Here is a 15,923-nt window from a genome sequence, read left to right as displayed (position 1 = left end):
GTTTCCCCCAGTCCTGTGGAATTCCTTGATCAAATCCCAGTGGCCCTCAGAATCAGATCTTCTGGGGGATTCTCCCAGTGCCAGACCATCAGACTGGGAAGTCTGATGTTGGGCTCAGAAATTTCACTCCTGTAAGAGAACTTCTGTACTATAATTGTTTATCAGTTTGTGCGTTGCCCACCCAGCAGGAATGGAATTTGATTTTATTGTGATTGCAACCTTCCTACCATCTCCTTGTGACTTCTTTGTCTTCGGATGTGGGGTATCTTTTTTGATAGGTTGCAATGTTTGTTTATTTGTTTGTTGTTGTTTTTTGTTTAGCAGTTAGTTGTGATTTTGGTGTTCTCATAAAAAGGTGTGAGCTCGTCTCTTTCTATTCCACCGTCTTGAGCTAATCTCATGTCAGAGTGTTCTACTTATGTTTTTCTCTAATTTTATAGTGTCTGGCCTTATATTTAGGTCTTTGATCCACTTTGAGTTTAATTTTTGTCTATGGTGTTAGAGAATGTTCTCATTCCATTCTTTTAAATGTAGCTATCCAGTTTTCACAGCACCACTCGTTGAAGAGGCTGTCATTTCTCCATTGTATATTCTTGCTTCCTTTGTCAAAGATATGTTGACCATCCGTTCCGTTCCGTTCCATCGCTCAGTCGTGTCCGACTCTATGCGACCCCATGGACTGTAGCCTACCAGACTTCTCCATCCATGGGATTCTCCAGGCAAGAATACTGGAGTGGGTTACCGTTTCCTTCTCCAGGGGATCTTCCCGACCCAGGGCTTGAACCCAGGTTTCCCGCATTGGAGGCAGACGCTTTAACCTCTGAGCCACCAGGTAAGCCCATGTTGACCATAGGTGTGTGGATTTATCCATGGGCTTTCTATCCTATTCCACTGATCAGTATTTCTGTTTTTGTGCCAGTATGGTCCATACTGTCTTGATTACTGTAGCTTCACAGTATAGTCTGAAGTCAGGGAGTCTGCTTCCTCCAGTTCTGTTTGTTTCAGGATTGCTTTGGCTATTTTGAGTCTTATATGTTTACCTACAAATTTTAAAAATTTGTTGTAGTTCTCTGAAAAATGCCATTGATAATTTGATAGGGATTGTTTTGAATCTGTGGATTGCCTCGTGTAGTATAGTCATTCTCACAATTTTGATTCCTCCAATCCAAGAACATGGCATATCTATCCATCTGTCTGTGTCATCTTCAATTTCTTTCATCATTGTCTTATAGTTTTCAGAGTACAGATTATTTTCCCTGCTTAAGTAGGTTTGCTCCCAGGTATTTCATTCTTTTTGATGTGATGTTAAATGTGATCATTTCCTTTATTTCTCTTTCTGATCTTTCATTGTTAGTATATGTGAATGGAAGAGACTTCTGTGTATTAATTTTGTATCCTACAACTTTACCAGATTCATGTTTGCCTTTATCACTGAGCCTTCCTGTTTGTAATTTTATTGTCTTAGTTGTGGACTTTTCATTTCTTCCTAGAGAAGTTCCTTTAGCATCTGTTGTAAAGCTTTTTTGGTGATGCTGAACTCTCTTAGCTTTGATTGTCTGCAAAGGTTTTGATTTTTCTGTCAAATCTGAATAAGTGCCTTGCTGGGTATAATATTCTTGGTTGGAAGTTTTTCCCTTTCATCACTTTACATATATCATACCACAAGCTTCTGGCCTGCAGTTTCTACTGAAAAATCAGCTGTATGTATGTATGTTGTTTGTTGCTTTTCCCTTGTTGCTTTCAATATTTTCGTTTTTTTTTAAATTTCTGTCGGTCTGATTAATATGTGCCTCAGCATGTTCCTCCTTGTGTTTGTCCCATATGGTACTCTGTACTTCCTGGACTTGAGTGTTTCTTTTCTCATGGTAGAGAAATTTTTGGCTATTATCTATTCAAATATTTTCTAAGACCCTTTTTCTCTTTCTTCTCCTTCTAGGACTTCTATAATGTAAATATCAGTGCTTTTCACATTGTCTCAAAAGTCACTGAGACTGTTCTCATTTGTTTTCATTCTTTTTTCTTTATTCTGTTTCATGGCAGTGATTTCCACCACGTTATTTTCTAGCTCATTCATTAGTTCTTCAGCCTCATTTATTCTGCCACTGATTCCTTCTAGTGTATTTTTTTCATCCCAGTAATTGTATTATTTATCTCTGTTTGTTCTTTAAATCTTATAGCTCTTTGTTAAATATTTCTTTTATCTTCTCAGTCTACCTCCATTCCTTTTCCAAGATTTTTAAACACTTTCACTGTCATTACTATGAATTCTTTTAGGTAGATTGTCTACCTCCACCTGCCTCAGTTATTTTTCTGCAGTTTTATCTTGTTCCTTCATCGGGAACATACTTCTCTGCCATCTCATTTTGCCTGATTTTCTGTGTTTGTGATTTCCTTTCTGTATGCTTGCAGGACTATAGCTCTTCTTTCTTGTAGTGTCTGCTCTCTGGTGGATGAGGTTGATCCTGGAGCTTGTGCCTGCCCACTAGTTAGTGGAGCTGGGTCTTATTCTTTGGGGTAGTCAGGGTATGTCAAGGGGTGTGTGTTAGAGGTGGCTATGAGCTCAGTACAACTTTAGGCAGCCTGTCTTCAGCAGAGATCTTTCTGCTAAGAATTTTACTTTTAAATTATGAGCATGTCCCGTGTTTTTAATGTATCATAGTTACCTTACTTTTGAGATCTGCCTATCTACCAAGCTGATATTTTCTTGACATGAACAAAACATACATAATCTATTTCTCTAGCTAAACTAACCCACTTTTTTTTTCTTTTTGTTTATTCAAGGTTCTGGTGTGGGATGTATAACCGCTTTGACAAAGGGTTGCAGCCCAAGCAGAGTATGCTAGAGAGCCTCCTGGAAATTAAGAAGCAGAGATCAATGCTGGAGGCAGATGTGCACAAACTAGAAAAGGTGAAAAGTTGACTCTCAAAAAGAGAATCTCTTACACCTTCTGAGTAGTCCTAACTCACTTGGAATTGATTTGGTACTTATGAGAAGCTACCTGGCTGGCTTGTTACACTCTCTGCTTTCCAAGCATCCTGTGTCTATAAAGCTCTGATGCACAGCTCTTCTTTTTTTTTAAACCTCCCATATTAAGTGGTAAATATCACAGTCAGCTAGTTAAGCCAATTTGTTCCCTTTTTGGATCTGGATGGAATTATGAGGAGGAACAAGAGGGAATTTCTGTGAAATAATGCGGGTATTTTTTAGCCATCAAGAAAATAAGTATAACTTCTTGGGTGTGCTAATGAGAAAAATGACATTGCTATTTTCAACAAGGAAAACCTTTCAAAAAATCTGATTTCCTTCCCATGCAGATGATAAACTCTGTTCATTGAGTGGTTCTTTTGCTTTAAAATATGATTATGTGTTGATTTCCTTTATGATACCAGCAAAACCAAAATCACACACTTGTTTTTAATTAGAGTTGAACAAGTCAACAGGGATTTCTTTTCCCAAAAAAATGGAAAATGCTGAGCTGCTTCTGGAATCCAGAGGTCCCAAGGGTATGTTTGAAGTAAAGGGGAGGGATACTTCTTAGAAAAGAATTCTTAGAAAGGGTGTGCTGCTTAGGAACTGGGCGTGAACCTCCTTTCCACCAGATAAGTCATAGCATTTCCGCTGCCCCCTGTAAGTAAACAAATATCCTTTTATTTTTAAAATAAATGTATTGTGGTTGCATTAGATCCTAAACTTTTGAATGTCCTCTTGAAACGCAAAAAAGATGAAGAAGAGGGAGGGGAAGGAAGAAAACTGAAATGTGACTTAAAATCAGGAAACAAAGGAAACAAGCAACCCCAGGAAAGAAGCCCTAGGCAGAACTGAGAAGTAAGGAACCTTTCTCCTGACTCCTCTTTTACCTATTAGCAACCTTTTCCACAGGGTCTCCAGAGCAGGTCCCCTATTATAAACCTAGCCCTTTTATTTATTCCTGTCTAATTCCTAAGAGAATCAGATTCATTCTGTTAATAGACAGAATCATATCACTCTCTGATTCTAAAGTTAAAAGGTAAGTAAGGCTTCATTTTAAAATAACCAATACAATATTTTAAAGCAATTATCCTCCAATTTAAAAAAAATGACAAAGAAAGCAAAAAAGATAATAACTATTATTAAACATTCCTTTTTTAATACAGAGAAGAAAAACAAAAGCAGTCCATATTATATTATAGATACCCTGTTGATGTTTTTTTTTAAGGCAGCACAAGTATATATAAAGTTAGAATGTGCACAATACAAAAATGTACAAAATGAAATGTTAAAAAAACTCTCCCAGCTACCTATGCAGTCAGTTTCTTTCTCCAAGTGTTATCACTGTATGTGTGTGTGTGTGTGTGTGTGTGTATGATTGTGTGACTTCCAGGAAAATAAGAATTGTATGCTTATCCCTAAGGCAGGAGCTCTTAACTGGAATCCATAAACCTATAGATGTCCACAGATGACCTTCACGGGATCTGTGAGACCCCTGAAATTATCCCTAAAAACTGTGTGCCATCTCATTCACTCATTTGTGCCTGCATGTGATTTTCCGAGAAGAAGGTTCATCCTTTTCTCCAGATTTTCAAAGGTGTCTCTGACCTCTCAAGAAAGCTAAGAGTCACTGTTGTAAAATATCAGTGAATCATTGTGTTATCCCTGAAAGTGAAAATATCTGTTGGAGACAGCATGAAGTAGTAGACAGGTCATAGACTTTGGCATTAAGGAGAGGCAGGGTCAGATCCCAGCTCTGCCACTTCTTAAATGTGTGAATTTGGGTGAACTTACATAAATTCTCTGAACCTCAGTTTCCTCATTTGTAAAGTAGAGCTAATACTTAACTAATAGGAATTTAGCATAAAATGAAATACTGTAGTGGTTGGCCCATGGAAGTAATCAATAAATGTTAGTGATCCTTTCCCTTGCCCTCCCTGTTCTCAGTAATAAAATTGCATTTATCAGAAAAGGGAACTTTTAAAGATATGAGACATGTCAATGTATGGCAAAACCAATATAATAGTGTAAAGTAATTAGCCTCCAATCAAAATAAATAAATTCTTAAAAAATGAAAAAAAAAGACCTTTGAAGATATTTAGTGGTAGGGCTTTTAAATAATTATATTAAGTGATGAATAAAAGATTTTTGAGGATGAGGAGGGGGCAAAAAGTCATTGGCTACTATATAAGTGACAGCTGACAAGATCCCTATATGTCAGTGTGATATTTGCCTAGTTTTATTCCAGTTTCTAATTCTTTTCAACCATTCCTTGCTCCCATGACAGAAACTGAAAGCCCATGATGAGCCACCAGAAGAAGTCTGTACCTGCTCTCAATTAGGGCATTTATTATCTCAGCACCTGGGAACTCCTTTGACAAATCCTGTATGCTTTATGGGTATCGATGGAGACCTGAATACCTTGATGGAGAATGGCAGTCTTTATAGAGAAGGAGGCCCTCTAGTTCAGATGGATCAAGTAAAAAGTCAGTGTGCAGACCTCCACCATGACTATTATGGGATCATTGGCAACCTTAGGGCCATAAACATTTCTAGGGATGCGGGCTTCTCTGGAGACATAGGCATCTCGGGTCTTGGGCATCTCTGACAACATGGGCACCACTGAGGCTATGGGCTTCTGTGAAGACACCAGCATCTCTGAGACCATGAACTTCTCTGGGAACGTGGGCATCTCTGAAGACATAGGGCTGTCTAAGGCCAGCACCAAGACAGGCTTCTCTAAGTAACAGTGAGCTATTCGTCTATTTCCATGTTAGTTGTACCTACGACACCCACAATGATCCTTGTCTCAGAAAAGGCTGTGCTGCTTTTCTAACTGGATTAAATGGCTGAGGCTTAAGATTCTAGAAGGAGATTCAGGGCCTTAACTAGTTAAGCAATCCATATATGAACATCAGGGCTTCCCTGATGGCTCAGTGGTAGTGAATCCACCTGTCGATGCAGGAGACGTGGGTTTGATCCCTGGATTGGGAAGATCCTCTGGAGAAGGAAATGGCAACCCACACCAGTATTCTTGCCTGAGAAATCCCATGGACAAAGGAGCCTGATGGGTTCCAGAACATAGGGTTGCAAGAGTCAGACATGAATTAGCAACTAAACAAGAACAAACAACATATGCATGTCAAGCAGCCTAGAATATAGGCAAGAGAAAGAATATGTTATAGTTCTAGAATGGGATTTAGCTTTAAAAATATAATATCTTGCTTTTCAGCTGAGATATTAGATTGGTTCCATTATTCCATTTTCCTTAAAGGTCAGTCTCCCTTACTTTTCCACCCTTACTATTCTAGCATGAGAACAGTAGGAATATTGTCACAGTGAAGAATTAAGACCCTGTTGAAGGGATAGTGTGTGCAAAGGTAACTGAATTGCAGGATGATTTGAAAGAAAATTTTACTTGAAGGTATATATAGTCATGCAATGTAAGCTCACATTATTGCCAGTAGAGACCCCCACCATTTGCCTGAGAAATAAATCAAAATGGTACATGGGTACTTGGTGGTTTAGAACATATAAGGAAAATTGTCCCAATTCACTCCCACAGTTCAGTTCAGTTCAGTCACTCAGTCATGACCGACTCTTTGCAACCCCATGAATCACAGCACGCCAGGCCTCCCTGTCCATCACCAACTCCCGGAGTTCACTCAAACTCATGTCCACAGAGTCAGTGATGCCATGCAGCCATCTCATTCTCTGTCGTCCCCGTCTCCTCCCGCCCCCAATCTTTCCAAGCATCAGAGTCTTTTCCAGTGAGTCAACTCTTCGCATGAGGTGGCCAAAGTATTGGAGTTTCATCTTTAGCATCTAGCTAGGTCTTATATACTCACCTAGCCAACTCCCTTTTTTTATAGATAGCCCATCAGTAAACTTGAATCCACTACATTCTAAAATGATCAATTCCAAAACAGTGGGGTCTGAATTAATAATGTTGATCAATAGCATTTTCAACATCAGTTCAGGAGACAACTGAAAATCTTAGTGCTTTAGACCCTGGCTTATATATGGCATATGTGCCCACATAAGTTTTCTTAAAACAGGACTCTTCTTAGGTCTTTTGTGTTTGTTTGTTTTTGGCCATACCACATGGCCTGTGGAATCTTAGTTCTCTGTACAAGGTTCTAACCCATTCCCTCTGCAGTGGAATCATGGAATCTTAATCGTTGGACTGCCAGGGAAGTCCCTCTTCTTAGGCATTTTTATGAAGATCAGTGGTTTTACTTCCCTAGTGATCATATCAGTTTGTGGAATTTTAGACATAATTGGCACTATTTTTAAAACCTGGTAGGCTTAACACCTTGTACTAATGTAGACTTTTGAAAAAAGTCTGTTCTTAAGGCATGCCCAGCTACTACAGGGGAAGGAGAAACTAACCTTTCCCCAATTTGGGGTTCATACACTTGCTGTACACTTTCCTATTGGATATACAGTCATAGTTTACCCACTTCCACATGTTGGGGTAGGATAAGCCTTGCATAATTTGGGTCATGCAATATATTGTCAGCATTTTCAGAATTTCCTTTGGCAGTAGAGTCCACATCTTCACCCAAGATGTCTATTTTGTATACCATGTATCTGGTTTAAGCTTAAAAAAAAAAACTGAGATTCTTAGTGAAAGAGCCATCTTTGTTACTATCACATCCATTTGCAAATACAGACATCTCTAAAGGATCACCTCATTAGTTACTTTATAAGAAAGGTAGGCCTTTTAATCGAAGTGTTAGACATAGCAGAGAAGAGCCAGCATAGTTTCTTGATTTCTTACCCCTGGCTAAACTAGGGACAAAAAAAAATAGTCCTATTTAGAGGAAGAACTCTAAATCATTTTGGTTGTCTTTTTTTATATGTAAATAGGAGCCATTTTTCTACTTACCTCTTCTTGGTAGCTGTTTTAATTCTGTGTTTTTAAAGAACTAGTTCATATATGTCTTTTCCACTTATAAATAGGGGCCGCTTTTCTACTTACCTCTTCTTGATAGCTGCCTTCTCCTATAATGTTAAAACATCAGTGTGATTTTCTATTTTATCTTCTCTGATCCCCCTCTTTCCACTTTTTGATATTTGACTTATGTGCTTAGTTGCACAGTCGTATCTGACTGTTTGCGACCCAATGGACTGCTGCCTGCCAGGCTTCTTTGTCCATGGGGATTCTCCAGGCAAGAATACTAGAGTGGGTTGCCATGCCCTCCTTCAGGGGACCTTACCAACTCAGGGATTGAACCTAGGTCTCCTGCATTGCAGGCAGATTCTTTACCGACTGAGCTACCAGGGAAGCCCAGGGATCTTTGGCTTATATAACATAAATCATCAGATGTTGGCAGTTGTCATTTGACTTGTTACTTCTTGAAAAAAAATGGAATTTGTGCAAGTCATTTTTATCTGGAAGCTCCATCTAACTCTGGCTCTGTGAAGGATAATGTCAAAGACAATGAAAATAAGGAAGATGTCAAAGACAATGACAATACCAATCATCTGCCACAAGTGAGTTTATTCTGGATTTTGCTTTATACCAAAGACTTTCTCCCACATCTCAATCTTAATTTTATAGTCCATTAACTAGCCTGATATTTCCAATAGTGTGTTAAGAGTTTTCTAGAGAAAAGAAAAAGACAAATAACTTTTGCAAATCCTATAAAAGTTAAGTGAAGTCGCTCAGTCCTATCTGACTCTTTACGACCCCATGGACCGTAGCCCACCAGGATCCTTGGTCCATGGGATTTTCTAGGCATGAATACTGGAGTGGGTTGCCATTTCCTTCTCCAGGGGATCTTCCCGACCCAGGGATCGAACCCGGGTCTCCCGCACTATAGGCAGACGCTTTACCGTCTGAGCTACCAGGGAAGCTCATAAAAGTTAAAGTTTCATATTTATTTCTACAGACCTGTACAAGGGTGTGCATAGTACCAAACTTTATTTCTTAGATCCAAAACAAAATTAATCATTAGTTACAAGTTCTTTTCAATACAATTCTAAACTGAGAAGTGATGAAGAAAAACACAGTGTTTCCAGTCAACTTGTTTGGTGTTTATTATGTTTATTTCCCAACATGTCCTATATTACTTGTATATGACATACATGGAACTAAGGAAAACCTTGCAAAAATCCCCTATTTACTCTAAACACCTAACACCTACTGTTTTACAGTTGGATTTGAAAATCTGAGGAAGGAAAAATGTTCAGTAGAATCCAAATATTTATGCACTGGTAAAAACCCTGTAGCTATATGTAGTCAAGAGCCTAGCAATATAGGGGAGAGTCCTGAAGGAAAGTTATTGAGTGTACTAGAAAAGATCATCTATTAATGGTCTTCATTTCATATCCTCATATAGCATCTATGCTGGTAAAGAAATGTGACTCCCTCCACTACTGCCCTACCCGTCCAGTTCCCTGAGCAGAAAATTCCATTCTCGTGTGACTGCCCCATTTAAATAGGAAGGCATTTAACCACCTGCCACTGTCTTATGCATGAACCTGACATCTGCCTGTTTCCTATTCAGTTTTCACAGGTCTGGGGTCACTGCCTATGTTTTCCAAGCCTGAGGCAGTCTTTGTGCCTGGAACTGTGGCCATTCTCAGATTTTACATGAACACCTTTTTTTAAAAATTCATTATTTATTAGTTTATAGAATAACAGATCCCTCATGGGAATAAGTAAAACAATCCTAAATAACAAACCTAAGTAACAGTTAATAGTCTAAGTTTTTAAAGAAAAAATTTAAGGCTGGGGTTTGCTGTATGAAAGAAAGCATGAAGATTTATTTAGCACTAATTTGGCAAGACTAGGAAGCTTATGGTACATACATTAGTCACAGGTATCTTTTGAAAAGTCACCCTAGAAACTGTGTTCAATTACTACCAAGATAGTTGTCATGCCTGTCAACATGCATCGACATATTTTTTCCTGAGACACACATCAAACTTCACTGAAACTAAAATCTTTCCTTGAACACTTCCAACAAGAAGGAATCAGAGTCTTCTTAAGAGATGTTTTCAAATAAAATTTGTAAATATTTAAGCTCTGCCTGAATTTAGCAGAAAGAGAAGTTTAATCAGACTAGCATGATATTTCCAATAGTGTGTTAAGAGTTTTAATATCAGATCTTTGTTACATAGTGATTTTTATTAACACATAATACCTTTTCTTGATGCTATTAAGCGTTGATGTACCACTGGGAAATCTTTCTATGAGAACATTTTATGAAGTGGCTTTTTTAAAAAACAGGTGTGTGGGAAAATGTAAAGTTGTCTCAAAGGGGGAATATTATATTTCAGATTGGTTTCTTCCTAGGAAAATTGTTCTCACTTTCTCTCTCAATTTCCAAGATAAAGGATTTAATGATGTCTGTTGTACCAAATCGTTCCCCTACCCTCAGGCCTCTCCTTCCCAGAATTCTATGTATGATACAGGCAGATATGATTATAACCAAATCTGGTTACTTTCTTCTAAGTGCCAAATCTAGACCTGACATTTTATATACACATTTCAAAAGAAAAATTAGAAATGGATTAAGCTTTAATTTTTTTCCTATGAGGTTACTTTTTTAATATAATGTAAAGAGATGATAACTATTAGATGAAACCAAACACGAAAAGGATAAGAGAAAAGATTTGGGGTCTTAAAGGACTCTTGTTTGTTGCCCTTTTGGAAGAAGTTATGTTTTCACAGCATTTGATGTCAGCAATAGAAGCTTTTTCAAGGCAATTAAAAAAAAAAGGATTTTCAAGCCATACATAACATGTCTTCTCTGATTCCCTGGCTATGAGACTTGACAGTCTTCACCTTACTCTTAAATGGGAAATATTGATTTCATCACCAATCACAGCAGCCCATGTCTCCATTCGATGTCAGTGCAAATAGAAGTGTATTACATGCTCTGTGATTGTGACTTGTCTTCACAAAAGGAAAGTACTCTTTGAAAGCTATCTAATTTAGGCCCATGTGTCTTGCTGGGGCTGAAAAATAAAAAGTTCAAAAGTTGGCCTGTGTGAAACCAACAGCTTTTATGTTAAATCTGGTGTCCTGTTCCTTGCCTTTTTCTAAAGCTTTGGGGGTTACCTAAAAGCCTCTTTCTCTTCCAAAGATTTGTTGCCTTTCAACTATTTTCATGACTTTGTACTCTGACTCTTTAGAGAGCTGTACACTAGCCCTTATAGAATACCAGTTGTGGAGAAGGTAAGAGAAAAGAAGGAGGAAAGAGAAGGTACAGAAATACATCTGGCCAGTTAATCAAAAGGAGCAAATGGCAGTCCAGGATGACCAGCATTCCAATTAATTAAGATTGAATGTGCTCCAATAAGGTCCAAATTAGGTCCTCTTTTCCAGTTAGTATTATGGCTGACATATTTTCTTTTAAGGTTATATTTTACACTAGTAGAATTTTTTTCCTTTAGAATGCTCTGTGTATTTTCTGTGTCAACAATTTTCATTTCTAGGGTATGTGGTCCTGGGTTTTCTTTTCTTTCAAAGGGTAAAGGATGGTAGGTGGTATCCCCTCCCATCAATATGTCTCCAAGGCTTATGTGTCCTGAGTTCCTTCTTTGCCTCTTTGTAGATAAACCACCATTTGACACCCTTCTCCCTGAGTCAGATGAGATTATATACACCAAAGTCACTAGGTGATCACTGTTTAAAGACTCACGTCTCTGATCCCACCTCACGTGCAGTTGGCCATGCCAGTTCACATAAAATCTTTCTATATCTCCACCTCAAATTTGTTGACAGGGTTGTTTCCATATTTTGCAAATGTCAGTAGGAATGCAGAGCATGTATCCTATTTTTTCCCCCTAGTTTTGAAATAGAGCATGTCCTATATTCTAGTTAACAATGTATCGGGCTTAGGAACAGGTAACAAATTCAGTCTTTTTAGAATGTAACTCAGAGTTTGTATATGTGTATGTGTTTACTGTAACTTTAGTAGCATCTGGTTGAACAGGTTATTTGGACATTCATTCAGGTGAAGAGAATTTATCCAAGAATAAAAATGTGCTTTAGTGCTAGACCTCTAACTATGGGTCTTCCCTGGTGACTCAAAGGTAAATAATCCTCCTGCAATGCAGGAGCCACAGGAAATGCAGGTTCAGTCCTTGGGTCAGGAAGATCCCCTGGAGGAGGGCACAGCAACCCACTCTAGTATTCTTGCCTGGAGAATCCCACGGACAGATGATCCTAGCGGGATACAGTTCATAGGGTTGCAAAGAGTTGGACTTGACTGAAGTGACTTAGCACACATGCATGTACTCTAACTTTGATATTGTCCAGCTGAGTGCCATAGGACTTTAGGACATGTTAAGCCAGACATACAAACCAAAGAGATGGTGAAGCAAATGTGCTTTTCACTGTATCAATCAGGCATCTTTAGAAGTACTATTCAAATATATGATCACTGTTACCTGTAATATGATAATATTAGCTATATACCTGCATGAATGTCATGTAACTGATACATAAATCAGAACCCAGGCTGTGTAGGTTCTTTGAAAACCTGACTTTTCATTAGCCCCAGGTTTATAGAACTATCACAGTTTATAGACTATCACAGCAGCTCAAGTCTGAACTTTATAAGGTACAACAGTGTATATGATTGACTTTAAACTTCCTATTGTGTTATCTTGAACCTGTCATACCAGTGGGGTATGGGTGTGTGGTGCTGTAAAAATATTCACTGTTATTTGTTTAGTCCAGTGTCAAATTGTTCACTGGCCCCATTTTGCACTTGTGTCCAATCTGAATATATTTGTTTGATAACAGTTTTTTGACCTAGAATTTAAAAGTTTCAATTTTTTATGTGTGTGAGGTTACCATGTAATAGTTACAAATTAGAGGAAAAGTGGCATACCTTCAAAAAAGAAAGATACACTGACCTAGCCTTAATGGATCAACTTCATTATAAAGACAAAATCTGCAGGTAGATTAAATGTTGATGTTAAAATAAGACAAGTATCAGAGAGGATGCCTGGCTCTGGACAGCACTATGGAGTGCAGAGTCTAGCTAGCTTTGATGAGCTGGGAGAGCAAGACCGACAGTCACTTAACTCATAAACCATACTGTCTGACAACAAATTTTGTTCATTCACATATACCCTATTTCCCTCTACTGGAATCCTCAACCTCTTTTCTGATATAACGTATCCTCTTCCCTGAGATGACTTGTTCAAATGGATAATTTTATCTAACTGGCAGGATTTTTTACCAACAGATACTGTAAGGGTAATTTGATCTCTAAGTCAGGGTATGATATGGAATATAAGTTTGTACTTGGAATTTATCCACTGTATAGCCCCATGATAACTTATTGCAAGCCAAGTCCCCTTAAATCAGCTATTTCTACAGCCTCCTGTCACCCATAGAGATCTGGTTTCACAGGGGGAAATGTATCAATGGAAGGCCCTCGTTGGGAAATCACTTCTGGATAAGTCTCAGCCCCTCAACTTACTATGTTTTCTTATTTGCAAAATACTAATAATCTCTTTCCTGTGAGTTTCACACTATGATTGTGGAAAGCAAGGAAAGTTGTAACTGCAAAAGCATTTTGTAAATTTGGAGGTGTTTTTCATATATAAATTGGAAAATTCTGTCAAACTGAACCACATAGAAGCTATTGCATAGAAGCAAGGAACCAAATAATAAAGAATTGGCAATGTCAATTATTTAAGGGGAAAATGTCACTTGGATATATGTGAGTCACAGCACATTTGAAAGGTTTCTTCATTTCTCTAGGCCTCTGTTGCCTTGCGTTCAAAACAGGTGATTTAAACTAGATGATTTCTAGAGAAAGATATTAAATACCTATTGAATGACTCATCTGTGTCAGGCCTTGAGGTATGAGCTTTAAATGCATTTCATGTGGCTTAAATAACTGAAATCCTGTGTAAGACACCACGTGAGTATGTAAGTTATTTGGAACCCAAGGCCGCCTTGAAATTTTGTCTCTCTTCAGAATTTGGTACTCTAAAATCCTGTTTATTGGACTTCTGGTCCGGACAAGATGTTGTAGACTCATTTATCACTGCTCCTGCCAATTAAGTACAACTTTTAAACCCTGTGAATAATACAAGAATCAACCAAAGGAAGACTCTGAAAGGTGGTAAGAGAACTGGTTTGGGACTCCAGGACTGGAGAAACAACCCAAAAGAAGAAGGCAGTCCAACTTAGCTGTTTCCTGACTTCCAACTTAAGAACAGAAGGGCAGCCCAGAGAGGCTCATTTCTCCCCCAGATTGAAAAAGAGTCCCTCTGATAGGTGAGCATGGCAGCATCAGCAAGAGGGATTGATTAAGACCCTATCCCCCACTAATAATAATAAACCAGGTGAAAGGCTTTCCATCCCAGCCTTTCCCACGGAGAGACACTATAGTAGCCAGGAGGTATCAACAAGAAATGCCTTGCCACAACAAGTGCTCATCCCAGGAAGCTCCCTCCATTTCCACAGGCAGGGAGAACACTCTAAAATTAAAGGAACAGCCAGGGAAGCCTCTTTGTCCTTGAAGAACTGAAATTTCCATTCTCTCGTGAGAGACACAGGGCAACAGGCCTGGGGAAAGCCCTTCCACTGTCTGAGTTACACAAACAGAAAGCAGTGGTAGCACTCATTATACCAGATAAGTCAGGAAGAAAAAAGCACTACAAAGGCTCTGAAGCCTAAAATTTCAGTGTAACCACAACTGACAAAAGTAGGCCAGAATCAGCATGCTAAAATTAAGGTGACTGCCTACTAAAAAAGATTTAAATAGGACCCAGAGTCTCCTAACATACTAAACTGAAATGTTCAAGATACAACAGAAAGTCACTCATAATACCAAGCCAGGAAAATCACAATTTGAAGAAGAAAAGATAAACAACTGACTTCAACACTGAAATGAATCAGATTATCTGAAAAGGATTTTTAAAATTGTAATCATAGGTACTATTAAAAAGGCAAAAAATTATTTTGAAATAAAAGAAAACATGAATATATGAAAAAATTAATATAACAGAGGATAAAATTTGTGAACTTAAGGACAAGTTAATATAATTTACCCCATCTGAAAAACATTTTAAAATGGCTTTAAAAATAAATAAGCAGAGCCTCAAGGGCCTGTGTAACATTTTTTAAGCCAACATTCATATCTTTGGAATCAGAGAAAGAAAGTAGAAAGAGAATGGGGCTGAAAGAGTATGTGAATCAGTAATGGCTGAAAACTTACCAAATTCGGTGAAAAGTGCAAACCTAAGGATTTCAACTGAGCAAACATCAAACAGAATAAACCCAAAGAAATCCATGCCAGGACACATAATAATTACTAAAATCTAAAGACAAAATATATTGAGAACAACCAGAGCAAAATGATACATTATCTGTAGGAGCTACCAATTCAAGAGAGAGTGAATTTTTCTTATGAAGCTGTGGAAGCCAGAAAAGAGTTGATATTTTTTCAACTGTTGAAAGGAAAAAAAAATGCCAACTGGAAATGCTGTACTCATTGAACCTATCCTTCAGGAATGCATAGGAAAAAGACATCCTCAGATGAAGGCAAACTAAAAGAATTTGTTGGACCTACTCTTAAATGGCTTGAAGCTCAACATTCAGAAAACAAAGATCATGGCATCTGGTCCCATCACTTCATGGGAAATAGATGGAAAAACAGTGGAAACAGTGTCAGACTTTGTTTTTTTGGGCTCCAAAATCACTGCAGATGCTGATTGCAGCCATGAAATTAAAAGACGCTTGCTCCTTGGAAGGAAAGTTATGACCAACCTTGATAGTATATTAAAAAGCAGAGACATTACTTTGCCGACCAAGGTCCGTCTAGTCAAGGCAATGGTTTTTCCCGTGGTCATGTATGGATGTGAGAGTTGGACTGTGAAGAAAGCTGATCGCCGAAGAATCGATGCTTTTGAACTGTGGTGTTGGAGAAGACTCTTGAGAGTCCCTTATACTGCAAGGAGATCCAACCAGTCC

The 15,923-nt window shown here is 38.2% G+C and overlaps 1 protein-coding gene across 1 annotated transcript in view; it reads left to right on the top strand.

Annotated features, from left to right (window-relative positions):
- The window catches only part of MTMR8 (myotubularin related protein 8), a 194,575-nt gene extending 178,876 nt beyond the window's left edge, over positions 1 to 15,699 (top strand). Inside the window, 3 exon segments of the mRNA XM_055393229.2 lie at positions 2,782 to 2,908; positions 5,256 to 5,560; positions 5,562 to 15,699. Of these exon segments, the coding sequence (XP_055249204.2) occupies positions 2,782 to 2,908; positions 5,256 to 5,560; positions 5,562 to 5,715 (586 nt within the window). The 3' untranslated portion in view covers positions 5,716 to 15,699.
- The last annotated feature ends 224 nt before the right edge of the window (positions 15,700 to 15,923 follow it).

The sequence above is a fragment of the Moschus berezovskii genome, chromosome X (assembly GCF_049115385.1).
Source record: "Moschus berezovskii isolate FMDL1 chromosome X, NW_MosBer_1.0, whole genome shotgun sequence".
Classification (NCBI taxonomy): Eukaryota; Metazoa; Chordata; class Mammalia; order Artiodactyla; family Moschidae; genus Moschus; species Moschus berezovskii.
Note: the sequence above shows the minus strand (reverse complement) of the source record. Positions and strands in the feature narration are given on the sequence as shown.